Below are 27,764 nucleotides of genomic sequence, written 5' to 3'. Positions count from 1 at the left end.
TGCCCTCCATCGTTCCCAGCATGAGGCTCTTCTCCAGTGAGTCCTTCCTTCTCATTAGGTGGCCAAAGTACTTGAGTTTCCTCTTCAGGATCTGGCCCTTTAAAGAGTGATTTACTTAACCTATTGTGGCAAGAAAGGTTGTAAAATAGGGTACAACTTCATTTAGCAACTGCTTAGAAACAGATCTTTTAGGCTTAGTTGTAATCGTAAGTTGAGGACCTCCTGCTTTATCGTTCTGGAACACATCCTCAAAGTTATCTAAAGCAGTGTTTCTCAACCTTGGTGACTTTAAGTCCTTTGGACTTAAACTCCCAGAATTCCTCAGCTGTGCTGGCTGAGGAATTCTGGGAGTTGAAGTCCAAAGGACTTAAAGTCACCAAGGTTGAGAAACACTGATCTAAAGTGACCCACAGTCAAAACCGTATGTTCTGACCTTGAGATTGCAAAAAATTAACTTGCATTGTGCACTACAAGTGAATAAACTTGGTTTTTTAAAAAAAAGTTTGGGGCTTAAATAAACTACAAAGGTTGTTTACACTGCTTATAGACCATGAGTCGAGGCCATGAAATAGCTTTGTTTACTTTGAGTTCTCTGGTATCTGCTAAGAAGATATAGCTCATCAGTTATCTTGAAGCTCTTTCTCGCCTTACCACGCTCATCAGAAGCTCAAAGGAGCTTCTGTTACCTGGCTATGGAAATCTTCATTCTGCTAGTCCTCAGCGTTGGACTTTGCCAAGCCGGTTCTGTCCCAGATGACGTGAGCTGTGATGACCCAGAAGTTTTTGAAGCTGTGTCTACAGCAATAACACGATTTAATGAAGAAGGGAAAAAACCAAATGTATTTGCTCTCAATGTCATCCTTCATGTCCACAGAATAGTAAGTAAATTTCGTTAACAACCAGAACCTCAAAAAGCTAATTAATGGGAATTTCGTAGTTGGGGACTTGTGTAAAAGTGCACCGTCCATCAGTACCCTCTACCCAATGTTGAATAGTGGTCATCTGAGCGTTTCCCCCAGATTTAATGTTTAATTTAACAGAAAGAAAGAAAAAAATATTACATATGTGGAAAGTAGGCATCTTTACTGTGTTTCATTTGTTCAATTTTGTTTTTTTCTCTTTTGCAATCCCATTCCCCCCATCCCACCCTAAAAAGAATTGCCCTTTCCATTTGAATGAGCAATTACGATAATTCTAGAATCTCTGCAGGCCTTTGTATTCCAACCAAGTATTTTATTTACAATCACTTTGTTTTGGGAAGGGGGAATTCTTCCCGTGGCACGTCAAAACCGCGGTCCACTAAAGCGCGCCCGATTAAAGCGCGTACGTGACGTCATCAGCAGCGTGACAAATACGACCGCGGAGAAAAAAGGGTGCTTTAAAAAGCGCTTTTAAAGCAAGCCGATTCACATAAAGGTAAGGTTTAGGTTTAGGTTTAGGTTTAGGTTTAGGTTTAGGGTTAGGGTTAGGGTTAGGCTTAGGGTTAGGGTTAGGGTTAGGGTTAGGGTTAGGGTTAGGGTTAGGGTTACGTTAAGCGTTAGGGTTAGGTTTAGGGTTAGGTTAAGGGTTAGCGTTAGGTTTAGCGTTAGGTTAAGGGTTAGGTTTAGGGTTAGGTTTAGGATTAGGTTAAGGGTTAGGCTTAGGGTTAGGTTTAGGGTTAGGTTTGGGGGGGTTAGGTTTAGATTTATGCGTTAATTTTAAGTTTACCGCTCACAGCGTGCTGTTTTCGTCGCACTGTGATGACGTCACGTACGTGCTTTCGTCGAGCGCGTTTTAGTCTACCGCGGTTTTGTGGTGGAACCATTCTTCCGGGTCTTCAAATAACCTTTATAGGTTTGGTGGTTCTTTTCAAGTACATTGGGTGGCGAATTATTGGAGCTGTAATCCCACATGTTTGGAGAGCCATCTTCCCAATCCTGTTGTTTGGCCATACAAAACATAATACGACGCAGCCATTTGGTGCGTTCCATTTAACATAAGAGCCAAGGTGGCGCAGTGGTTAAATGCAGCACTGCAGGCTACTGCTAGATCAGCAGGTCAGCGGTTCAAATCTCACCGGCTCAGGGTTGACTCAGCCTTCCATCCTTCCGAGGTGGGTAAAATGAGGACCCAGATTGTTGGGGGCAATATGCTGACTCTCTGTAAACCGCTTAGAGAGGGCTGAAAGGCCTATGAAGCGGTATATAAGTCTACTGCTATTGCTATTGTCTAATTTGGGTTTCCATACATTTGAATTCTTTGGTAATGCTAAAATTGAGCCATGTTTCTGCACTAAAAGAGATCTCTATGGTGATTCTCAGTCACCCAGGTCATGATTGTCCCAAAGGTGCTTTTTCAAGAGGCAACCTGGACTTTCTGGTTTTGCTTTGAAGATGTTTCGCTTCTCATCCAAGACGCTTCGTCAGCTCAGAGCTGGAAAAATAAAATAAAATAGTGAAGTGAAGTGAAGTAAAATAAAGTATTCCTTCTGCCTCTTATTTTCCCCACAATAACGACCCTGTGGGGTGAATTGGGTTGAGAGAGGCGTGACCCGTCAAAACCGCGGTCCACTAAAGCGCGCCCGATTAAAGCGCGTACGTGACGTCATCAGCAGTGCAACAAATACGACCGCGGAGAAAAAAGGGCGCTTTAAAAAGCGCTTTTAAAGCAAGCCAATTCACATAAAGGTAAGGGTTAGGGTTAGGGTTAGGGTTAGGGTTAGGGTTAGGGTTAGGTTAAGGGTTAGGGTTAGGTTTAGGGTTAGGGTTACGTTAAGCGTTAGGGTTAGGGTTAGGGTTAGGTTAAGGGTTAGCATTAGGTTTAGCGTTAGGTTAAGGGTTAGGTATAGGGTTAGGTTTAGGGTTAGGTTAAGGGTTAGGGTTAGGGTTAGGTTTAGGGTTAGGTTTGGGGGGGTTAGGGTAAGGTTTTCGCGTTAATTTTAAGTTTACCGCTCACAGCATGCTGTTTTCGTCGCGCTGTGATGACGTCACGTACGCGCTTTCGTCGAGCGCGCTTTAGTCTACTGCGGTTTTGTGGTGGAACCGAGAGAGGAATGATTGGCCCAAAGTCACCAGTCGGTTTTTATGTCTAAGGTGGGACTAGAATTCACAGTCTCCTGGCTTCTGGCCTAGTGTTTTAACCACTAGACCAATGATGGCAAACCTTTTGGTCTCGACATGTCAAAATTTGGGAAATTCTTAAGTTGATTCTGTTGATGTGTCAAAAAAAGAATCCTCTATTTCTTCTCCTGCCATCACCCCCATATAGACCACCCTGGACAGTGGCATTTGGCAGCAATTCCAAGGCTGGTTCTAGAGTAGAGGCCCAGTCCTCTACTTCAATTCTAGCCCCCTCAAAATGGCCGCCCCTCACCATTCCCCACAGTAGCTCCAGGTTACATGAGGCCTTTGTTCTCGAATGTCTATGGAGATTCTCAGTCGTCCAGGTCATGGTTGTCCCAAAAGTGCTTTTTCAAAAGGCTACTGGACTTTTTTTCCCCCTTGAAGCTGTTTCACTTTTCATCCAAGAAGCTTCTTCGGTTTCTGGCTGGATGGTGGAGAACCAAAGAAGCTTTTGGGATGAGAAGCGAAATGTCTTCGAGGAAAAAATAAAGTCCAGTTGCCTTTTGAAAAAGCACCTTTGGGATGTCATTCTTGAAGCAACTTCAGAGAATGCTCTTTTGTGGCCTCTGCAACAGTGGTGGGTTTCAATTTATTTTACTACTGGATTTGCTCATGCGCGCACACGCACTTGTGTTCAGCACATGCACAGAAGCGTCCGGGTGGGTGGGCAAAGCCTCCCACCGTGGCCACTACCACTTCACCCGACCCAGGGTGAATCGGCAGAAAGCCAGCTCTGCTCTGCAGCCTCCAAAAACCACAGGAAAGCACGGCTCTCTCATGCAACTTCCAGTGGGTCCAAAAACTATACACTGAATAGAGCCTTTTCTGCCTCCTGAAACCCAAAATGGCTGTGCAGAGCCTGTAGAAAGCTTTCAGAGTGCTCCTGGGGGCTGGGGAGGGCAGAAATGAGCAAAAAACAGGCTGTGTTTTGCTCAATTTTGCCCCCCAGCCCTCAGGAGCACTCTATAAGCCTCCTAAAGGCTATGCATGCAATGTTTTTGACAAAAAATGGAGCCGTTTTCCAAAAAAACTGGCCGTTTTTTTTCTCATTTTGGGGGAACCACCCCCCAGGAGCACTCTACAAGCCTCCTAAAGGCTATTCATGCCTTTTTTTAAAAACGGGCCATTTTCTGGGAGGTTTGCAGAGTGCAAAAACTTTTTTTAAAATTTGCCTCTTCAAAACCTTGGTGCATCTTAAACTCCAGTGCATCTTATATTCTGAAAAATATGGTGCTAGGCCATGGACCATTACAAGTGGATTGGCCATCAAAATAAGAAATGCAACTTTGGGGTAAATTATGTAATTTATATTTTTAATCATTGATTGTGCTTAACTTTATTCCTGTGTTGTTTTAACTGTTAGACACTCAGAATCATGTATTTGAGATAGGTGGGCAATGGCATATCAATTTATTAAATAAATAAATGAAATTGCAACAGCACTCATGTAAATATTCTTTTCAGGCAGGTTCTGAAAAATCAATCCGCGTCATCTATCAAATAAGAGAAACTGCATGTTCTTTTAGGTATCACCCTTGGCAAACCTGTGATCTTTTAGAGACCTCGGAAGAAGTAAGTATTCATTCTTCTTCCTTTGAAGTGACCAGAGAGAGGTTTATAGGGGGACAGCAAGAAGAAAGAAAGAGGCGTATAGTATGAAGGGCTATCAGGACCATCATATGCAAGGAGGCAAAAGATGCCATTAAAATAGACTTGATGTAATGATCTGGGGCGTGGCACGAATGCAACACAGCCAGAGAACCGGTATGAGTCCCTTTATTGGCACCAACTTTGCCCCCAATATCCCTTTTATTCTCCAGCCTGAAGAGAAGCTCTTCCACAAACTTGTAGATACTCCAGTCCAAATGCTGTAAGCAGAATGACTGCAATCAATCACTCCAGCAGGGCAAGATAATGAGTCCCAGAAGCGAAGAATAATTCCAGCAAGACAAGATAAGCACACAGGATGATGGCAATAATTCAAACAGTCAGGAGGAATGCCAGGAATGCAAGCCACAACTCTCCACACTAGATGATTTCAGCGTTTATTCCCGACAAATGCCCCTCCCAATTGCCTCTCCTTTAAACTCCATCCCCAGGTGTGCCTTGTGAAGGGAATTGAGGCCCTTTCCTTCCTTGTAAGCCACATCACCCACATTGCTCTCTTCTGCATTCTTCCCTGTACTCCCTGGGATGAGGAAGGGTGAGCCTTGGTCTTCATCTGAACCCCCTCTCCCTTGTTCTATCTCTCCCCTGCTCTGCCCAGCCTGACTTTGCCCTTCCCCAGTTTCCTCCACAGCCAACAGAGCCACTCTCCCGCTCTCTGTCAACTGTTTGTTCAACTTCCATCTCAGAGTCAAGAGTCCTAGTGGAGAAACTGCATTTTGGCACCAACGTCAAGATTGGGTAGTATTAGGTGGATTCCTTGGCAGTTTTAAGACATGTGGACTTCAATTCCCACAATTCTCTAGCTAATAGGCTAGCTGAGGAATTCTGGGAGCGGAAGCCTGTATTTCTCAAAGCTGCCAATTTGGCCTATATTATCATGTGACTGTTGAGGGGAACAGTTGGCCCGTTAATACAATAACCCCGCCTTCTGTGCCCAGGTGGTGTCACCTGACCCTTAAAGGCCAATAGAAAGAAAGAAGAGATTTCTATCGAATTTGGGTGGGAAAAATGTAGATGTATTGTCTTGGCTGAAATCCAGGATGAGGCGAGGTTGAAAGTTATTGAGTTAGAATTACATTAGGAGCTTTTTTATTTAAACTCCACCATCTGTCTCTCTGTCTGCCTGTCTGTCTGTCAGTTTGTCTGTCTGCCTATCTATCCATCCATCCATCCATCCATCTATCTATTTATCTATCTCTCTTGAGAGACCGCCTTCTGCCGATTACCTCCCTCCGACCGATTAGATCGCACAGACTGGGCCTCCTCCGAATTCCATCCGCCAGTCAATGTCGACTGGCGACTACACGGAGGAGAGCCTTTTCTGTTGCAGCTCCGACCCTGTGGAACGACCTCCCCGTCGAGATCCGTACCCTCACCACCATCCAGACCTTCCGCGCAGCCCTCAAGACCTGGCTCTCCCATCAGGCCTGGGGATAGGTTCCCAATTTACCCGCCCGAGTGTTGACTGTTGAATGAAAGTTGTGTTTTATTATTTTCTTTTGTTCGCACATTGTTTGTCTTCTGATATTGCACCCCCTTCCCTGTGATTGTAAGCCGCCCTGAGTCCCCTCAGGGAAAAGGGCGGCCTATAAATCTTAATAAAATGTCTAAAAAAAAAATGTCTCTAGCTCTCTATCATCTGTTTATTCCATTAGGCACAGCCAAATTATATGATAACAAATGAAATTACCATCTACCCAACTGAGAAAATATGATGCTTTATTTGTCTCCCCAAAGATCTATCTGCAGGCGTTCCATCACACATTATAAAAAAAAAATATAGGATTTTATCCGCAATACAAGAAGTCCTCGGCTTACAACAAAAGTCCTCGACTTTTAACAGTGACCGCTAAAAGTTACAACTGCATTGAAAAAAAACGGGACATGACAGTTTTTTTCCAATTATGACCTTTCCAGCATCCCCATGATCATATGATCAGAATTCAGATGTATTTATGACCACTGCTGTGTCCCAAGATCATGTGGTCACCTTTTGCAACCTTCTGACAAGTAAAGCTGATGTGGGGAAGCCAAGATTTACCTCATAACTGGGTTTCTAACTTGTCAACTGCAGTGAGTTACTTAACAACTGAGACAAGAAAGATCGCATATGGGGCCAAACTCACTTAACAAATGTCTCACTTAAGAACAGAAATTTTGGGCTCAGTTGTGGTCGTAAGTCAAAAACTACTTGTATTTAAGTACAGGCAGCAAAGGTCTCACTAACAACCCCTTGATGGATTATCAAACAATATCAAAAAGCTATGAAATGTGATGAGTTTTACTGTGTTTTCCCCAAAACAAGACAGGGTCTTATTTTCTTTTGACCCCCAAAATAAGCGCTTGGCCTTATTTTTGAGGAGATCTTATTATTTTTGAGGTGCAGGAGGCAGCTGCTGCTCTGGTGCAATATTTTCAGGGAGGGCTAATTTTGGGGGGAGGGCTTATTTTAGCACATGCGCTCAGAAGCTTGATTGGGCTTATTATCCAGGGAGGTCTTATTTTCAGGGAAACAGGGTATTTCTTAACAGTGGAAAGTGAATGAACAGGAACTGACAGGAATAGCCAACACTCCAGAAGACAGGCTTAAGATACAGAAGGATCTTGAAACACTTGAACATTGGGCCCTATCTAATAAAATGAAATTCAATGGTGAAAAGAGTAAGGTTCTACATTTAGGCAACAAAAACGAAATGCACATGTACAGTATAGGTGGTACCTTCCTCAATAGTAGTAACTGTGAGAGGGATCTTGGAGTCCTAGTGGACAACCATTTAAATAGGAGCCCGCTACGTGCAGCAGCTGCCAAAAAAGCCGCCACAGTTCTAGGCTACATAAACAGAGGGATAGAATCAAGATCACATGAAGTGTTAATACCACTTTATAATGCCTTGGTAAGGCCACACTTGGAAGACGGCATTCAGTTTTGGTCGCCACGGTGTAGAAAAGATGTGGAGACTCTAGAAAGAGTGCAGAGAAGAGCAACAAAGAGGATTAAGGGACCGGAGGCTAAAACATATGAAGAACGGTTGCAGGAACTGGGTATGTCTAGTTGAAAAGAAGGACCAGGGGAGACATGATAGCAGTGTTCCAATATCTCAAGGGTTGCCACAAAGAAGAGGAAGTCAAACTATTCTCCAAGGCACCTGAGGGTAGAACAAGAAGCAATGGGTGGAAACTAATCAAGGAGAAAAGCAACTTAGAACTGAGGAGAAATTTCCTGACAGTTAGAACAATTAATCAGTGGAACAGAATTTGCCTCCAGATGTTGTGAATGCCCCAACACTGGAAGTCTTTAAGAAGATGTTGGATAGCCATTTGTCTGAAGTGTTATAGGATTTCCTGCCTAGGCAGGGTGGTGGTCTAGAAGACCTCCAAGGTCCCTTCCAACTCTGCTATTGTATAACACAACTCCAGGCAACTTCTGTGATGTCCCACTGAATACATAAAAGTTCAACTGTTATATCTCTTTTTTCTTCTTTCACAGGAATATGGAAACTGTACAGCTGAGATTGAAACTGACAGATACACGGTAATACAACAGGACTGCAAATTTGCCTCAGGTGAGTAAATTTTAAGTTAGCCTTTTTTTTTAAAAAAAATCACCATTTTCCTATCCTCTTGATAATAATGGCGGGGGGGAAAAATCAGTGAAAATAAATAAAGTTAGAAGTCTAATAATAACTTGATGAGGGCTGAAACCAGTCTAAACATTGGGTCCACTGCAGTGGTGAGTTTCAAAAATTGTTCGAACCTACTCTGTGGGTGTGGCCTCCTTTGTGGGAGTGGCTTGCCACCCATGTGACCGGATGGGAGTGGCTTGCTGCCCATGTGACCGGATATGAAGATGCCAACGACACTTGTCAGAACCACCTTAAATTACCTCACACACAGCACTGGCCTGCATAAGAATAGGATGTAAACTTGTTTTTAAAAGGCATCTTTGGTTTGCGTTAAAACAACTTCAACACACGCAATGTTCTGATTGCCCCACAAATGCAGTAGTCATCCTTACCTTTCACAGAGGCACTGAGTTTTATAAATAGGAGCATGATAGTGTAGAATAATCATATCCAAGGACTCCACTGTGACAAACTATAATAAATGAAGATCTATTACATACCTCAATGGAATTGCCTTTCCGAACTTCCCTTTGACCTTTCTCCTAGAGTAATGAATAGAATAGCAATAGCAATAGCAATAGCAGTTAGACTTATATACCGCTTCATAGGGCTTTCAGCCCTCTCTAAGCAGTTTACAGAGTTAGCATATCGCCCCCACAGTTTGGGTCCTCATTTCACCCACCTCGGAAGCAATAGCAATAGCAATAGCAATAGCAGTTAGACTTATATACCGCTTCATAGGGCTTCCAGCCCTCTCTAAGCGGTTTACAGAGTCAGCATATTGCCCCCAACAACAATCCGGGTCCTCATTTCACCCACCTTGGAAGGATGGAAGGCTGAGTCAACCCTGAGCCGGTGAGATTTGAACCGCTGAACTGCATATAACAGTCAGCTGAAGTGGCCTGCAGTACTGCACCCTAACCACTGCGCCACCTCGGCTCTAAAATGACATTTATTTATGATATTTAATGATAGTCAGCCTTTCAGTAAAAGGTTTGGGGAAGCTGCATGTGAAAAGAGAAAAATAGCTAAAAAGGAACAGCTGCTAGTGATATTCATTTCCCACTCACTTTTTAACTGTATCTGAAAAATAGAATTCAACAGAGATGGCACTGCAGTGCTCACAAGTTCAGTGTAAAACGTTTCCCACCTGTTAACGTTAACATCCACTAATCAGTGAGACGACTTCCTTCCAGAAGTTGCAGGTGCTCCAACCCCGGAGATTTTTAAGAAGAGATTGGACAACTGTTTGTCTCAAATGGTATAGGGTTTCCTGCCTGAGCAGGGGGTTGGACTAGAAGACCTTCAAGGCCCCTTCCAACTCTGTTATTCTGTTTTTTTTCCCTCTACCAGTTCTAAGGATTTGTAATCTATGTTGGTGAATTCAGTCACAAGACTTAGTCCTTCTCCAGGAGTCCCTGTGCAGAGGCCTCTCAGGTTGTGAAGAGACTTCACTGAACTAAACTTTTTAAAATAAAAAGGCAGGGTTTTTTAAAAAAAAAAATATTTGTGGTTTAAAATATGTTCACAATGTAATGGTGACACCTAGCTGTCAGCAGCATTCAGTGGCCAGGAAATTGTGCTTTCAAAGTTAAAATTCAAAAATGAACCCCCCCAAAATGCACCTCTGCCTATAAAAAAAATTCTTCTTTGCTCTTGGATAAGGGGGGACAAATTAAAAGGGACAATTAGGACATCTTCTCCGTCCCTTCTCTCCAACTCTATTAGAGATTTGATGCTATTAATTCTATAGCCTATGTTGTGGCCTGCCAGCAGAGCTGGCAACAGATTCGGACAGTGAGGAGGTTGGGGAGGAAGATGGGCCAGTCCTGGAGTCTGGGGAAGGCTCGGAGGAGGGCTCTGTGTCAGAGGCAGAGAGGGGGCCAGAGCTGTATGCCAGTTATCAGCTGCCTTTGGAGTCAGACAGCAGTGGGGCAGACAAACAGCTGGAGCCTGTTCCCAGTGTGTTGCGCATTGTTGAGGTCCAGCCCCAATTAGAATGAATGCATGTGGTTTTGTGATTTTAAATTGTCTTTTTCTTGTTTTTTTTTTCTTTTTCTTCTTTTTTTCTTCTTTTGTAAGCCGCCCGGAGTCCTTCGGGATTGGGCAGCATATAAATTTTAATAATAAATAAATAAATAAATAAATAAATAAATAAATAAATAAATGTGCAGAGTTGACGGATGAAGGGAGTAAGGCCACAGGTGGACGATGAATGGCCCCTCCCAGAGGAAATAAAAGAGGAGCAAAAGGGGAGTGGAGTTTGCAGGAGACAATTATTTCCCTTAATTGGTTCGTGACTCTCGGAGACTCCTTGCCAAATTTTGCAGATATCGGCCTGTCAGCTCTCCAAGCCAGATAAGGTCTGTGACTGTAAATCCTCCCTTGAAAGACTTTGTTGGACGTGAATGAACAGAATTCACCGTAAATTAACAAAAGGCTTTTTTGTTGGGACAAGGAGTTTGCTTCGTGCTCTCAGGAAGCCTGGGTGAGAACAGTATAGTTGATACGTGGTTTTCCTGAATTTGAACAAGTTCATGGTTCAGCCCAGATACTACAATGTGGAAAATAAGTTAAATTTTTGCAGCAACATTTGAAGCATAGCAGGTGATAAGTCTCCCACCTTACTGTCCCTTACATCCTCACAATCAATACAGTTATCTGGTTGGGAAGCATAGGTTTCTGTGACTTTGAAGCTTCAACTGTTGGATTGTGCAATGAAGGGACTTGTGTTCTGAAAGGGTGTTGGGCAATTCCTATTGTGGCTCCTGGCTTTCATCCTGTGTTGGATCTTGGGGGAGGGGCTGGCTTCTAATCCTACCATTCTGCCTTTGTTAGCTGTCAGACTTTGCTGCAAGGAGTTTCAAAATATCCTGTCTTGAACTGATTTCTACCTGCAGTGTTTGCTTTGCTTATTAATGGAGCTATCTATATAGTTGTCTTCCTCTTTCAATAAGCTCTTTATCTCCTTAAGTGCTGGCATCTGCTGTGGGCTATTAAGAAATACTGGGGGCTGCTTCCTGCCCCTAAAAATATGTTTCTCCATTTCTCCTTTAGGGAAATATAATATTCTGTCTTTTTTTAATATTTCCCAAAATATTCCACTGTTGGGGAGGGGCTTCCCACACTACCATATGTGCAAAGATTAGATGTAGTAAAACCAGCTGTTGAAAGGCAACAAACAGTATAATTTTTTGTCTACTATTGATTTCTCTAAAGATGAATTGCCCCACATTGCTCATCTTTTCGGAAACTGCTTTTCATTCTTTGTCCTTTCTTTAATCTCTAACCTTTACCTGTTTGTGTACTGAGTGCTATAGTAATTTCCATGTTACTTTCATTTTTAATTTCTTTGCTTGCTTTCAGGGCAGAAGTATGAAGAAGAGACTTCTGCGACCTGCCTGGGATGCTGGCATCCCATAGACCCTACAAGTCTGGAAGTTCTTCCTATTGTGAGATTCACCATACGGCAATTTAACAATCGGAGTGAACAATCCACCTTATACGAAGTTAAAGAAATGAAAAAGGCAAGCCGTCAGGTTGGTATATGTTGCAATAATTCCCCATCTTAACTTTCCAGAATTCAGTGATTCTGATCGATTTATAGTTAAATCATTGGGGACGCTGTGGCTCAGTGGCTAAGATGCTAAGCTTGTCGATCAGAAAGCTTGGCAGTTCAGCAGTTCGAATCCCTAGTGCCGTGTAACAGAGTGAGCTCCTGTTACTTGATCCAGCTTCTGCCAACCTAACAGTTCAAAAGCATGTAAAAAATGCAAGTAGAAAAATAGGAACCAACCATCTTTGGTGGGAAGGTAACAGCGTTCCGTGCGCCTTCGGTGTCTAGTCATGACCATGGAGATGTCTTCAGACAGCACTGGCCCTTCGGCTTTGAAATGGAGATGACCACTACCCCCTATAGTTGGGAACAACTAGCACATATGTATGTGCAAGGGGAACCTTTGCCTTTTCCTTATAGTTAAATCTGAAAATGTGGAATGTCCTCCCCTTGGGTATGTTTGTGAAATCTTCATTTGTTTAAAAAAAAAAAAAACAGCCCAGTCAAATGTTGGCTAAAACACACAAAGTATAAATAAAATTCTTATATTAGTCTGTGCAGTTTTATTTAAACTACAGTGGTACCTCAGTACTTGTCATTAATTGGTTCTGGGAGATGTGATGAATACCAAAACCGATGAGTGTCAAGGAAATTTTTCCCATAAGGAATAATAAACCAATGAAATTTTAAGGCAGTTTATAAAAAGATATGGTTGTAAATGGAATGGAATGGAATAGAATAGAATAGAATAGAATAGAATAGAATAGAATAGAATAGAATAGAATAGAATAGAATAGAATTCTTTATTGGCCAAGTGTGACTGGACACACAAGGAATTTGTCTTCAGTGCTTATGCTTTCAATGTACATAAAAAAGAATAGAATAGAATAGAATAGAATAGAATAGAATAGAATTCTTTATTGGCCAAGTGTGACTGGACACACAAGGAATTTGTCTTCGGTGCTTATGCTCTCAATGTACATAAAAGACAAGATACATACATCAAGATCATAAGGTACAACACTTAATGCTAGTCATAGGGTACAAATAAGCAATCAGGAAACAATATCAATATAAATCATAAAGATACAAGGAAGAAGTTACAGTCATGCAGTCCTAAATGGAAGGAGCTGGGTGATAGGAACGCTGAGAAGACTAATAGTAATAGTAATGCAGCCTTAGTGAATAGTTTGACAGTGATGAGGGAATTATTTGTTTAGCAGAGTGAGGGCGTACGGGCAAAAACTGTTCTTGTATCTAGTTGTCTTGGGGTGCAGTTCTCTATAGCGTTGTTTTGAGGGTAGTAGCTGAAATAATTTATGTCCAGGATGTGAGGGCTCTGTAGATATTTCCACAGCCCTCTTTTTGACTCGTGCAGTGCGCAGGTCCTCAATGGAAGGCAGGTTGGTAGTAATTGTTTTTTTCTGCAGTTCTGATTCTCCTCTGAAGTCTGTGTCTGTCTTGTTGGGTTGCAGAGCCAAACCAGACAGTGATGGAGGTGCAGATGACAGACTCAATAATTCCTCCGTAGAACAGAATCAGAAGCTCTTTGGGCAGTTTGAGCTTCCTGAGTTGGTACAGAAAGAACATTCTTTGTTGTGCTTTTTTGATGATGCTTTTGATGTTAGGTGTCCATTTTAGGTCTTGAGATATGATAGAACCTAGAAGGTCTCTACTGTTGATACTATGTTGGATAGTATTGTAAGAGGTGGTAGGATGGGAGGGTTTCTCCTAAAGTCTACTACCATTTCTATGGTTTTGAATGTGTTCGGTTCCAGATTGTTCCGGTCGCACTATGAGGCTGGTTATTCAACCTCCCGTCTGTATGGGATGCATCGTTGTCTCGAATGAGGCTAATCACTCTTGTGTCATCTGCAAACTTCAGTAGTTTAACAAAGGGATCGTTTGAGATGCAGTCATTGGTATAGAGAGAGAAGTGGAGAGAGCACTCCACTGGAAGTGGAGGGGCTCTTGTGCTAATTGTACAAGTATCTGATGTGATTTTGCCTAGCTCCACCTGCTACCGCCTGTCTGTTAGGAAGCTTGTGATCCACTTACAAGTGTGTTCAGGTGTCGCTAGCTGATTTAGTTTATTTAGAAGAATGTCTGATATGATGGTATTGAATGCTGAACCAAAGTCTACAAAGAGGACCCTTGTGTAGGTCTTTGGAGATTCAAGATGTTGTAGGATGTACTGCAGAGCCATATTAACAGTATCACCTGTCAATCTATTTGTTCGGTATGCAAATTTCAGGGGGGGTCTAACAGCAGATCCGTGATGGTTTTCAAGTGGGACATCACTAGCCTTTCAAAGGTTTTCATAACTACAGATATCGTTACTTTGCATGAGAAATAAATCTAATAAATCAATAAAGACAACTTAAAAGCCAGCCATCAACACATCCCAATCAACATCTAAAAAGCCACACACAATAGGCAAATAAATACCACACACAGAACAGCACACACTCTGCTAGAGATGAGTTCCTTGAGGATGGACTCCAGCACACGTTCGAAAGCTCAGCAGACAAAATCTCTGCTCCCGGTGACCAGATTAGATCCTGCAACAATATCCTGGGACAGGCATATTTGCCTTCATTCACAATAAATACTTAGATTAAATTAAATAAAAAGTTCACTTTACCTGTACTTATGGGGTCAGCTTATTTTCCAAAGCACCAGAGGGCAGGACAAGATAGAATGGTTGGAAACTAAACAAAGAGAGAAGCAACTTAGAACTAAGTACAAATGTCCTGACAGTTAGAACAATGAATCAGTGGAACATCTTGCCTCTAGAAGTTGTGAATGCCCCAACACTGGAAGTCTTTAAGAAGATGTTGGATAGCCATTTGTCTGAAATGGTATAGGGTTTCCTGCCTAGGCAGGGGGTTGGACTAGAAGATCTCCAGAGTCCCTTCCAGCTTATTCTATTCACTTGTGCTGATGAGGGAAAGAAGCACAAAAATGCACAAGATGATCACAGACGCTAAGATAAAACTGCCAGGAGATACACACAGAGTAAGAGTTACTGCATGACTAATGTGTCACCTTTGTTTTGGCTAGAAGGAGTAGTGAGTCACAAGGTGACTAACACCAACACGTTCTAGCTTCCACATTGAGTTACCAAACAAATGTCAAGTACCAGGATAAAATTTTCTCGTCAAAATGCAATGAGTTTTAAAGCAGCTGAGTCCCAAGATGCCATTGTAATTTCTTTTCTCTTAACAAGATACTTCTTGTTCTGTGCAACTTCTCTTAAATTTCTTGCAGGTGGTTAATGGATGGAATTACCAACTGGAATATTTGATAAAAGAAACAAATTGTTCCAAGAATGAATTTCCAGATTTGACCCCAGCATGTAGACCACTTCCTGAAGGTGTAAGTGAATTTTTATATTCCTAGCCTAGTAGATAAAGATAGATGACAGATTCGGTAGATGATTGATAGATAGATAGATAGATAGATAGATAGATAGATAGATAGATAGATAGATAGATAGTAGATAGATAGATAGATAGATAGATAGATAGATGATAGATAGATAGATAGATAGATGATAGATAGATAGATAGATAGATAGATAGATAGATAGATAGATAGATAGTTCATTCTCTTTCTCTCTCTCTCTCTCTCACTCTTTCTCTCTCTTTCTCTCCCTCCCTCCCTCCCTTCCCCTCTTTCTCTCTCTCTCTCTCTCTCTCTCTCTCTCCCCCCCCTTACTATACTAAGACCTGGAAAAACACAGAGAAATACAAATAATGGAAAAATATTCTTCTTTTACGATAGAGCAGCATCAGCAATCTGGGCTTTGTCAAGATTAGCAAGATTTTAAAAAACAGTTTGTTAAAAGAAAAAAAACACAGCATAACCATCCTTGCTTATTTTTAAATGTTACATCTATACAAAGATAGTCCTTGGTTACCAATGATAATCAACAGTCCTCACTGCTGTTGTGAAGCAAGAATCGCAGGTGATTAAGCTGAGCAACTTCCCGTCATCATCTTGTAACAAACAAAGGCAATGGGGAAGCCAACAGGAAATTAAAACAGATCATGGATTGCAGTGGCTACTGCTGGACACAAGAGAGCGCTCAAGCCTCAGCAGTACAGCACAAAGCCTCATCCACCACAAACGAGAAGTGCAGCACAGCGCAAAGCCCTGGGCACCCCAACCCAGCAACAGGGCGCAGTGTCCCAGTTGCCCCAGTGAAGCACAAAGGCTCGGTTGCGCCAAGCCCACCAGTGCATCATGAAGACCAATACCGCCCTGCTAGACCCCAGCTACAGCCGTTCTGCACTCTGCAGCCACTGCCGCCATGCACTCTGCCATCCCAAGCTGATTTTCGCCATCTTCTCTTTCTCACTGCTCAGGAAACAGCACAGCCTGGCCCTTCACAAGACAGCTGCTGGTTACACATGGCTTTCTTCTTGAGGTCTCATGAGGAAACCACGGTTCACTGACAAAAGCGTGCCCGACAAAAGCGCGCCCGACGAAACCGTGGTGACAAAACCGTGAGTTCTAAACCGTGCCGACAAATGAGCGCTGAAGCGCGCCGATAACAGCACGCCGAAAACCCTAACCCTAACCCTAAACCTTACCTTAACTTAAATCGCGCTTCTGTCGGCGCGCTGTTGTCGGCGCACTGTTGTTGGCACGTTGATGATGTCACAGTTTTCGTGCTGCAGTTTTGTTGGCGCGCTTTTGTCGTGCGTGCATTTGTCGGGTCATGGAAACCACCATACACAACCTCAAGAAGAAGACTTTGTACAGCTAACATTTGCCTCAGGAGGGGCCAGGCTGGACACACAAGGAGACAGCGAAGGGCAGTTGGAGGCAGCAGGGGAAGGGCAGAAGCCACAGAGCACAGGGAGCAAAATTGCAGGGATCTGGGGGGCGGGGGTATTTCAGGAAATGTTAAGTGTTAATCAAACTACTGTAGAATGCTCTTAGATCTCTGGTTTTCCCCCAGCCCCCGTTTTCAGCTTTTGTCTGAATTCTGCCTCGTGATTTGAAGGGATGAAAGATTTTCCCTATATCCTGCTGAGTGTTAGGGGCCAGGATAATCTGGTGCCATGTGCATGTAGCAAAAGGCTCTTCTCTGTGGGTGCATGTTATCAGGAATAGGGGATGTGTATTCTGTGTGTGAGCTCATACTTTGGGCCAGTCATATTCACAGGAACGCCATCTGGAAAAATTGCCCTGAGTGAAACAAAGGAGCTGCCTGATAAAATACGCAGTTTAGCCTTCACTTTCTTTGCCCCTCTTCTAGAAAGAAGGTTTGTGTACAGTTACTGCCTACGTGGACAATGCAAACACACTGGTCCGTGCAGAACACAATTGCCAAATGAAAGGTTTGTAACTTCTGCTTTCTAACCACTTGATTCAGTATTGCTTGAAGTATCTCGACGATGACAAGTTCATATTGCATGCATTCAGTTCTTTAGGGTCTCCTACTGTAGGTGTGATAGCCCTGACAAAGTTGCTGAACTAGAGTTCCCATCCTCCTCCTCCTCCTCCCTGGCCATACTTCCAAAAGATGCAGGGAATGGGTAGAACCCATCAGGTCCCAGCCAACCAGACAAAGTAGAGAGGTTGGTGCGACTTGCGGTTCAAGATTTGGAGGCACAAAGATTGAAGGGCGGAGGTTCACTCTCCGAGCTTGTGGGTTGGTTTCCAAACATTTCCTTACCAGATCCCCTAAACACCGCTGAAGTTCCCTAGCTTAGTAATGAAACGTTTGGAAGCCAACCCACAAGCTCGGAGAACGAACCTCTACCTTCATCCTACACCTGGACTACAGATATTTACCACCATCACAAACAATGATTGGCCAGCTAAAAACAGAAATGATCAAAAAGCATCAGGTTAATTTGGCTTCCAGAATTACCATATTTTTGGAGTATAAGACGCACCACAGTATTTGCGAAAAACGGGCCCATTTTTTTTCCAGAAAGAGGGCATGAATAGCCCTTAGGAGGCTTGTAGAGTGCTCCTGGGAGGTTGGGGCGCAAGGTGGCGCAGTGGTTAAATGCAGCACTGCAGGCTACTGCTAGATCAGCAGGTCAGCGGTTCAAATCTCACCGGCTCAGGGTTGACTCAGCCTTCCATCCTTCCGAGGTGGGTAAAATGAGGACCCAGATTGTTGGGGGCAATATGCTGACTCTCTGTAAACCGCTTAGAGAGGCCTGAAAGGCCTATGAAGCGGTATATAAGTCCACTGCTATTGCTATTGCTATTGCTATTGCTATTGGGGGGGACAAAAAGGAGCAAAAAAACAGCCCGGTTTTTGCCAAACAAAGGGCATGGATAGCCTTTAGGAGGCTTATAGAGTGCTCATGGGGGTTGTGGGGGCAAAATTGAGCAAACAACGGCCCATTTTTTGCTCATTTCTGCCTTCCCCAACCCCCAGGAGCACTCTGGAAGCCTCCTAAAAGCTATGCACGGCCATTTTGGTGAAGGGGGCAGTGTTTCGGGAGGCAAAAAATGCTGTATTCAGTGTATAAGACGCACCCAGATTTTCAGCCTCTTTTTTGAGGGAAAAAGGTGTGTCTTATACTCTGAAAAAATACTGTACCTACAGTCTGTCCCTGGGTTAAGAAAGTTTGACTTAAGGATGACTTATAAATAGGAAGGAGCTGTCTCTTACTAAAAATGGTGGACAGTGTTCTCCTTCCTCAAGCCAAAGATGCCACGTATTTTTTATATGAAGGTAATCACGGTTTAGGAATATTCTGTTAGCAAATGTTCAAAGTTATGCAATAAGCACCCCCTAGTGTTTGAAAACAGGCCCGAAACTACAAATCTTGCAGCACCACAGCAGTTGTTTGCCCTTACGATACCTCATGTGCACTTAACAAGCCTCGATTAGCGAATGCATGGGCGAGAGGCGGAAGTGATCCCGTTCAAGATACGAGATTCACTCCCATGAATCCTCAGGTTACGAATGGAATGGATAGGCTGCATTACATTTGTAACTCAAGGAACCACCTGTACAGCCTCTTTTCAGCACTTTTCAGTGGTTCCTCAAAGTAACCACTGGCTCAAGGAAGTAACAATGCTGTCTGCCATTTTTAGTACAGGTAGTCCTCGATTTACGACCACAATTGAGCCCAGAATTTATGTTGCTAAGTGAAAAAATTGTTGTGGGTTTTGCCCCATTTTACAACTTTTCCTGCCGCATTTGTTAATCACTGCAGTTGTTAAGTGAGTAACACGGTTGTTAAGCACATCTGCCTTCCCCATTGACTTTGCTTGTCAGAAGGTCGCAAAAGGAGCTCGCGTGACCCTGGGACTCTGCAACCGTCATAAATACGAGCCAGTTGTCAAGCATCTGAATGTAAATCATGTGACCATGGCAATGCTGCTACAGTTATAAGTGTGAAAATGGTCATCCATCCCTTTTTTCAGTGACGTTGTAACTTTGAATCAGAGGTGGTATTCGGCAGGTTCTGACTAGTTCTGGAGAACCAGTAGCGGAAATTTTGAGTAGTTCGGGGAACGGACTGGCCCCACCCCCATCTATTTTGGGCCTCCTGAGTCCCAGCTGATTGGGAGGAAATGGGGATTTCACAGTACCCTTCTCCTGCCACGGCCACCAAGCCATGTCCAGAAAACCGATAGTAAAAAAATTGAATCCCGCCACTGCTTTGAATGGTCACTAAATGAACTGTTGTAAGTCGAGGACTATCTGTAATAGGCAGTACTATATAGTGGAATGGAATTAAGCATTATTTTTATATGCATACGCTGGTGCATATAATGATGCAACCCTAGATAATAACCACCATCCACAATTAAATTTCAAACAGCTTTAGAACAATTTGCACTCACGCATTTTTTTGCATGCCCAAAATGTGTTCAATAATCTCTTGCAAAACAAACAACAACATAGATGCAGGCTGTTATTCTTGTAGTCTTTCCTTTTTTTACAAAACCTGATATAAAGCTGTGCTTTTAATCGATATATTATCATCAGTTGACGAAAAAGTGGAACCTCCTGTTGTTGTGTGTCGCGGTTGCCCCAAGACGGTACCAACGGACAGCCCAGAACTGGACATACCTCTACCTATTGCTATAGAATGGTTTAACGCAAAAAACGACAGTGACTTTCATTTCAAAATTGTAGAAGTAATAGAAGCAACATCACAGGTTTGAATTTTATCTCTACCGCGGTATTGCAATTTCACTAAAAAAAACCTGGTGTCAGGGTTCCAAATAGCATCCAAAATTAAATCAGAGTCCAAGGCAAAGTATTGCTCAAAGTCCAATTTATTAAGAGATCCATATCGGCACATCTGGGAAAACCCGAATCTGAAAGCTTCCCAGTTTTCCCCACCCAGTTGAAAGTTCAAGATCTTGCCCCCCACATCCACAAGTCCATCACATGATCCAATCTTCCACTGCCATGCTGGCAGCTTCCACCCATCCAGTTCCGGTCAGGCGCAGAGATGTAGAGACAAAGGATGACCTTGGCTTTCTAAAAAGAAAGTTGTTATGGCTACATAGTATGTGACTCCATACCTTCCCCCTTCCCGTTTTCTCACAATAGAAACAGCATAGTAGAATAATAGAAAGTGTGGCAGGCCAAAGATCCCAAAGGAATATGACTGCAAGCCTGACACCTGATTTGAACCTGAATCCATTTCCAATTCAGGCCCTCAGGCAGCAGAAACTCTGTGTTAATAAGTGACACACATATATAAATAAAATAAATAAAATGTGCTCATTATCTCAATTACAAAAACCAACATAAATGCAGGTTATTCTTGAACCCTTCTAGGTTTTGGAATAATCAAACATATATACCCTGTTACCCCAAAAATAAGACCTCCCCGGATAATAAGCTCAATCAGGCTTTTGTGCGCATGCGCTAAAATAAACCCTCCCCCCAAAATAAGCCCTCCCTGAAAATACTGCCACACAGCAGCAGCCATGAGGTGACCACGCTCACTGCCTCCTGCACGTCAAAAATAATAAACCTCCCCAAAAATAAGACCAAGCACTTATTCCGGGGGTCAAAAGAAAATAAGACCAATTTGGGTAACAGTAAGAAGCTGAGTTCAATGTATAGATATTTTAGACTGTGATTGTCAAAAAGTTATACCATGTATGGGCTCTGGGAAGTCAGGGGGAGGGAAGGGAGGTGGGGATCTAGGGGGAGGGGGGAGGGGGGAAACATAATATGTGTTAAATTCTAAAGTACATGATTGCACTTGTATACTGTGGCTTTTTAATGTTAGTGTTAAAACAGAACAAACCGAATATATTGGAAGGTAATAGAAGTATACCGAAGGGAGGAGCTGAGTGAAAGAAGAAGGAGGGTGGAGAGGGTGAGAGAGAGGAGGAGGAGAAGGAAGGGAGGGAATGGATTAAGAGAGGGAGTGATAGGGTTAGGGTTAGATAGAGGGGGAGGGGAAGTAGGTGTAGAGGGGTATGTGAGAAGGAAGAATGAAAGTTGGAGGGGGTTGAAAGAGGGTGTATGGTGGGTCAAGGGGGTATATTCGGTTTGTATTGTAGGGGGCATTTTCTATATAAGTGAGGGCTGTGTTTATTACCCAATGTTATATGCCCCGGTTATGCACAGTAAACATGTGATTGTATAGAATGAAATGGAAATAAAAAAATATTATGCATTAAAAAAAATAATAATAAGACCGTGTCTTATTTTCAGGGAAACACAGTCAGTGTATACATATAAATGTAACCACTGCACTTATTAGGGACAGTGCTGACTCTTCGGCTTTGAAATGGAGATGAGCACCTCCCGCTTGAGTTGGGAACGACTAGCACATATGTGCAAGGGGAACCTTTAGCTTTAGGTCAATGGTTGGCCTTGATCCACAGCAGCTTCTTATATGCTCTAAGGCAGTGTTTCTCAACCTTGGCGACTTTAAGTCCTATGGACTTAAACTCCCAGAATTCCCCAGCCAGCTGTGCTGGCTGGGGGATTCTGGGAGTTGAAGTCCACAGGACTTAAAGTCGCCAAGGTTGAGAAACACTGCTCTAAGGGAATGCCATCTTTCTTTGGCCCTTTTATTAGAATCCTGGGGAAGGAATGGGTCCTTTGCTCCATTGAATCCAACATGAGCCGATCATATAGCAAACAAACCAAGGTTTTTTGTCCTTCGTGGTTCATTCTATTCAGCATCCAGTCAAAATGCAGTTGCTAATCATTTTTCTCCTTGAATTTCAGGTTCTGGCTGGGATAAAGTATCGATTTAAGTTCATAATTCAGAAAACAAATTGCTCCAAGGCTGAAGTTGAGAAGTTAAATGAAAATTGTACCGCTGTTGAAGATGGTGTAAGACACTGGGATTAAGTTTTTGTAGATTCTCAGTCATCCAGGCCACAGTTGCCCCAAAGATGTTTTTTCTCAAAAGCCAACTGGAGTTTCTCGGTTTTCCTTGGAAGACATTTTGCTTCTCCTCCAAAAGAAGCGAAATGTCTGCAAGGGAAAACAAGGAAGGTCCAATTGCCTTTTGAAAAAGCACTTTGGGAATGACCCTGGGAATATTTCAAGAGGAATAGTTCAGAATATACAGAGGTTTCGGGAGCTTCATCATTGGAAGCTTTCAAGAAGAGATTGGACTGCCATCTGTCAGAAATGGTGTAGGGCAGGGGTGTCAAACTCGATTTCATTGAGAGCAGCATCAGGGTTATATAGTGGGCAAGGCCAGGGTGAAGCATGGCCAGCTTGATGTCACTCATGTCGGGGGTGCCTGTAGTGGCCTGAGCACCGGAAACAGGCTCCCGAGCTCCGTTTCTGGCTGCGATGGCCTCCTGCAAACCTCTGCCAGTGAAAATGGAACTCAGTAGGGCCACGTACAGCCTTCGCGAGCTCTATTTCCAGCTGCCATGGAGCTTAGGAGGGCCCACACGCAGTCCTCCGGAACTCCGGTTTTGCTGGCAGAGGCACCGCGGGGCAGTCTTTCCCTGTTTCCACAGTGGACTCTCAGGCCAGCTATAAGCAACCCTGTGGGCCGGATGCAGCCCGTGAGCCTTGAGTTTGACATTCCTGATGGAGGGTCTCCTGCTTGGGCAGGGGGTTGGACTAGGTGACCTACAAGGTCCCTTCCAATCTGTTAATTTTACTTAAGAGAACAAGTGTTAATTTTGAAGCTGATACTTGAAATATAATGGTGAGAAAAAATGCAATTCCCCATAGATGAATATTAAGCCTTGAGATAATATTTCTGATAGGACAATCCTATGTATCTCTACTCATGTTCTAGTCTAAACCAGGGGTGAAATACAGCAGGTTCTGACAGGTTCTGGGGAACCGGTAGCGGAAGTTTTGAGTAGTTTGGAGAACCGGTAACAGAGAATTAGAGTAGTTTAGAGAACCGGCAAATGCCACCTCTGGCTTGTCCCAGAGTGGGGTGGGAATGGAGATTTTGCAGTATCCTTCCCTTGCCATCCCCACTAAACCACATCCACCAAGCCACACCACGCCCACCAAGCCACGCCCACAGAACTGGTAGTAAAAAAATCTGAATTTCACCACTTGTCTAAACCTTAAACACAACTTAATAAAACTCATCTGCCCAAACAAGGCAAAGGATTAATAGGATGGCCTCATTCATCCAACATGTTCACTTTGAACTACCCAGAGCCTTTTTTTTTGGTTTACTAAAATACTATAATTTGTTACTAGGAATTCTTAGTAAAAAAAAATAGCATTGGGATAAAATTAGGTGAAGTAGAGCTCAATAAACCAGTCCTCCCCCCAAACAGCTGCTGGGTCATGTAGAAATTAAGATTTCGAACACATTTGCATATCCCTTCATTGGGAGTGGCTTTCTGAATGCACAGTCACACACATGCACACCAGTGGTGGGTTTCAAAACTTTTTAGAACCTCTTCTGTAGGTGTGGCGTGCTTTGTGGGAGAGGCTTGCTGGCCATGTGACCAGGTGGGAGTGGCTTGCCAGCCATGTGACTGGGTGGGCATGGCCAACTTGTAAAATGTGGTGAAACTCACTTAACAACTCTCTTGCTGAGCAACCAAAATGTTGGCGCAGAAACTCTGGCATTGAAGTCTTAAAGCTGTCAAGTTACAAGACCCTTGCACCCCTAACCCTTTAGAAAAAAACCCCAGGGGTGTTCAAACTTGACAGCTTTAAGACTTGTGGACTTCAACTCCCAGAATTCCTCCTCTCGCTCTTCATCTTGTTGATGTGCGGACGGGCGAGGGAGGGAGCTGGAACCGGTTCTAAACGGCACGGTAGATTTGTGGAACCTCTTCCATAGAAGAGGTTAGAACTGGCAGGAACCCACCCCTGATGCACACACAGACACACAGATCCAGACACAAAACCATATAGGGGTAATAGGTCATGATTTTATTGTGTTGATTATATTCCCTGACTTACCCTTCTGAAAGAATTGTTCTTCCCCAAATCAGACACCAAAGTCATAAACATATTCAGAAAGCAAATATTTTGTCATCTTTTGGAAAAGTGAACGTTTTCCCACAATGGCACTCAAATTATAATTATTCTACGTCATAGATTGTTTTTCATGCCAAGAGATGAGTGTTTCTCCTTCTGTTTGTTTGGGTGACAGGAGCGACTGTACTGCCGTGGCTCAGTTTACATGAGACCCTGGGTAAAATTCCAAGTACCTGAAGTAACCTGCAGCGAGACGCAAATTTCACAGGTATTCAAATCTGCCTTCACCCTCTCCTCAATTACATTCTCCTCCCAATGCAGAACGTGAAAATCAGCATATTGGCCCAGAGAAATTGGTATATTTCCCAGGGAAGTGGCCATCAGCGATATTCAGTTATAAAGTTATAAAGTTATGAAAATAAATTAGATCAGTGATGGCGAACGTTTTCGGCACCATGTATCCAAATCGGAATGCATGTGCATGTTTGCACACTGGAAACCCAAAGACCAGCTGGCTGGCACACCAATGCCTTTTTTTGCCTTTTGGGGTGCCATTTTTGGGGGTGTTTTCTGACACTCCGGTGCACGCAAAGACCAGCTGGCTGGCCTGCATGTGCACACTGGGAAACAGATGGGCAGCTGCCGAGGGCACGCGTGCCGACAGAGAGGACTCTGCGTGCCAGCTTTGGCACACGTGCCATAGGTTTACCATCATGGAATTAGAGAAGAAGTGGAAGAGATATGGTGTGCAATCGTGAAATTGTTTTCCTCTTAAGAATGGTTAAAAGCTCATTGGTATTGGAGCATAGCATACATGAGCAGGGGGAAATATGGTGCTTTTGGAACAGAATTCTCATGTTTCCTAGGAATAGAGATTGCCAGCTAATACATCTGGAGGCCATCAAGCTAAAGAAAACTGCTTTTAAAATGTTGCTTTGTAAGTTTAATACAAGTGCAGAGTGATTTGCAATTCCTTCAGACAGCACATGTTCTACCTTAGCTGACTTGCAAATCTTCATTGATAGCCCTGGAAATGGTTTGTTGTTGGTTTTTTTAAAAAAAAATCTTCATTGTTTCTTCGGCGTAAAGTGCATGAAAAGTTGAACAAAAATCGACCAGTACTTTTGGTATTGGTATTGGTATTGGTATTTTATTATTTGTATGCCGCCCTTCTCCGGGAGGACTCAGGGCAGCGAACAATTCAAAGGGGAAAAAAGGGGGAACATAAAAGACAAAATACAAATAATAAAAGTAGACAACAGTCGCACAACCATACATGTCGAGAGGGGAGGGAACTCATCACCCCCAGGCCTGCCGGCAAAGCCAGGTTTTGACGGCTTTTCGGAAGGCCTGGAGAGAGGTGAGGGTCCGAATCCCTGCGGGGAGTTCGTTCCAGAGGGCCGGAGCTGCCACAGAGAAGGCTCTCCCCCGGGTAATAGCCAGGTGGCATTGGCTGGTAGATGGCACCTGGAGGAGGCCAACCCTGTGAGATCTAATGGGTCTGTGGGAGGTAATTGGCAGCAGGCGGTCTCTCACACAACACCTACTGCTGAAGCCTAGCTTGTAGGGTTTTGAGCATAACCTTGCTAATGTGTGAAACAAGCACAGTTGTACAGTCATTTGACCATCCTTTGGCATTGCCCATCTTTGGGATTTGAACGTAAAATGACCTTTTCCAATCCTGTAGCCATTGTTGAGTTTTTCCAATTTTGTTGGCATATGGAGTGCCGTACTTTAATAGCATCGTCTTTTAGGATTGTAAATCGCTCAGCTGGAATACCGTTTCTTCCGCTAGCTTTGTTGGTGGTGATGGCCCACTGGACTTCGCCTGAGGTCTGCAATCACACCTCCATAATTATCAGGGACATTTTAAGACCTTCCTCGTATGGTTCTTCTGCGTATTCTTGCCACCTCTTCTTCAACTCTTTTACTCTGCTATCATCTTCCTCGTCTTTGCAGGAAATGTTCCCTTGATATCTCCAGTTCTCCTGACGACCCCTCTAGTCTTTCTCATTCTATTGTTTCACTCCATTCCTTTGCTTCGTTCATGGAAGAAGGCCTCCTTATCTTTCCTTCCTATTCTCTGAAAATCTGTATTTAGCTGGGTATGTCTTTTCCTTTCTCCCTTATCTTTCACTTTCCTTCTTTCCTCCGCTATTTGTAAAGCTTCATCAGACAGCCACTTCCCTTTCTTGCATTTCCCCCACCCCCTTTGGGATGGTCTTAATTTTCTCCCTCCTGTCTAACAAGGGGAAATGGCTGGTGTACTGTGTAATGACAGTATATTAGTGCTTTGTTAAAATGGAAATGTGGGATAAAGAATGTTAAATGCATTTAAATAAATACATTGCTTGGAGAATTCCCAATAATGAAACAATATTTCAGGACTATCTTAGGGTACCTCCAGGTTTCACCCCTTTCCGAAGTGCACTCCCTGTCGCTAATGATCCGGAAGGACCAAGAGTTGTGGAGGAATTCCATATTGATCCCAGAGGACGTCGCACTCATGAAAAAAAGCAGGGCCATGGCCACCGACACAGACACAGACACGGCCACCGACACAAGCATAAGAAGTCAAAAGAGAGTTCTTCTGAAGAAGTTGCAGTTCTACCCGCTATTGAAACCCCAAGTCAACTGCCTACTTCAAAAGCTTTTCTGGAACAGGAGGCTAACAGTAGAAGTCCCCATGGAGAACCTGTTGGGTTTCCTGATGCCTCCCCAGTGCACAGTAGCTCTACAGATTCCCCCGTTTTCTTACATCACCTGCCAGATCTACCAGAACCACCAAAATGTCCTGGGACACCATGGAAGCCTGAAAGAGCAGAGTCTGAAGATACCCTTTTTAACGATTTTGATCTTTACGATGCTGTCCAGGATTAATTTTTTTAAAAGGCAGTGAGTTATTTCTCCAGAAATGTCCGACTCTTAGAAATGATGAGAGTTCTCGGGATTTCTGACTGCGTAAAAAGTGTAACACTTAAATATAGTTGCAGCCAAGGTTGGCCTGCTGCATCAGCCTGCCTAGTTTCTTAATGTTTTGCAAGATACAATAGTTAACAAATAATAAAACAAGAACTGTAATTCAGTCTGCTCGATCAGCCAGCAATGTACTATGCACAACTGCCTTCTGCAAGAATAGCATTACCGGCATTCAATCCTGGAGAAAAAAATACATATTTCCTGGAAGAGAAAGGGGCCTTTGAATGACTACAGCAGCTCAGTGGGTGAATTGTGTTAATTTTCTCTGCATGTTGAGTTACTTACCTACACTTGATTATTTCCTTGCACCATGATTATTTTATGATGAATCTGTAGTAAGTTCAACGCAAGTATATTAATTAGCCCACTCTTTCTATTACTGGTTTGTGATACATTTTGTTTGTACACTTTTCCTTGGATATTGCAAATAAAAGACATGTACCAAAGCA

The 27,764-nt window shown here is 43.3% G+C and overlaps 1 protein-coding gene across 1 annotated transcript; it reads left to right on the top strand.

Moving 5' to 3' along the window:
- Positions 1–586: 586 nt before the first annotated feature.
- KNG1 (kininogen 1) lies at positions 587–27,764 on the top strand. Its single transcript, XM_032225273.1, has 10 exons — positions 587–878; positions 4,566–4,673; positions 8,257–8,332; positions 11,759–11,931; positions 15,219–15,326; positions 17,218–17,299; positions 19,924–20,096; positions 22,141–22,248; positions 24,512–24,604; positions 26,722–27,764. Exons 1-10 carry the CDS (start codon positions 693–695, stop codon positions 27,214–27,216), a joined length of 1,602 nt encoding a protein of 533 aa, XP_032081164.1. The 5' UTR covers positions 587–692; the 3' UTR covers positions 27,217–27,764.

Source organism: Thamnophis elegans, chromosome 10, assembly GCF_009769535.1.
Source record: "Thamnophis elegans isolate rThaEle1 chromosome 10, rThaEle1.pri, whole genome shotgun sequence".
In the NCBI taxonomy this organism is placed as follows: Eukaryota; Metazoa; Chordata; class Lepidosauria; order Squamata; family Colubridae; genus Thamnophis; species Thamnophis elegans.
Note: the sequence above shows the minus strand (reverse complement) of the source record. Positions and strands in the feature narration are given on the sequence as shown.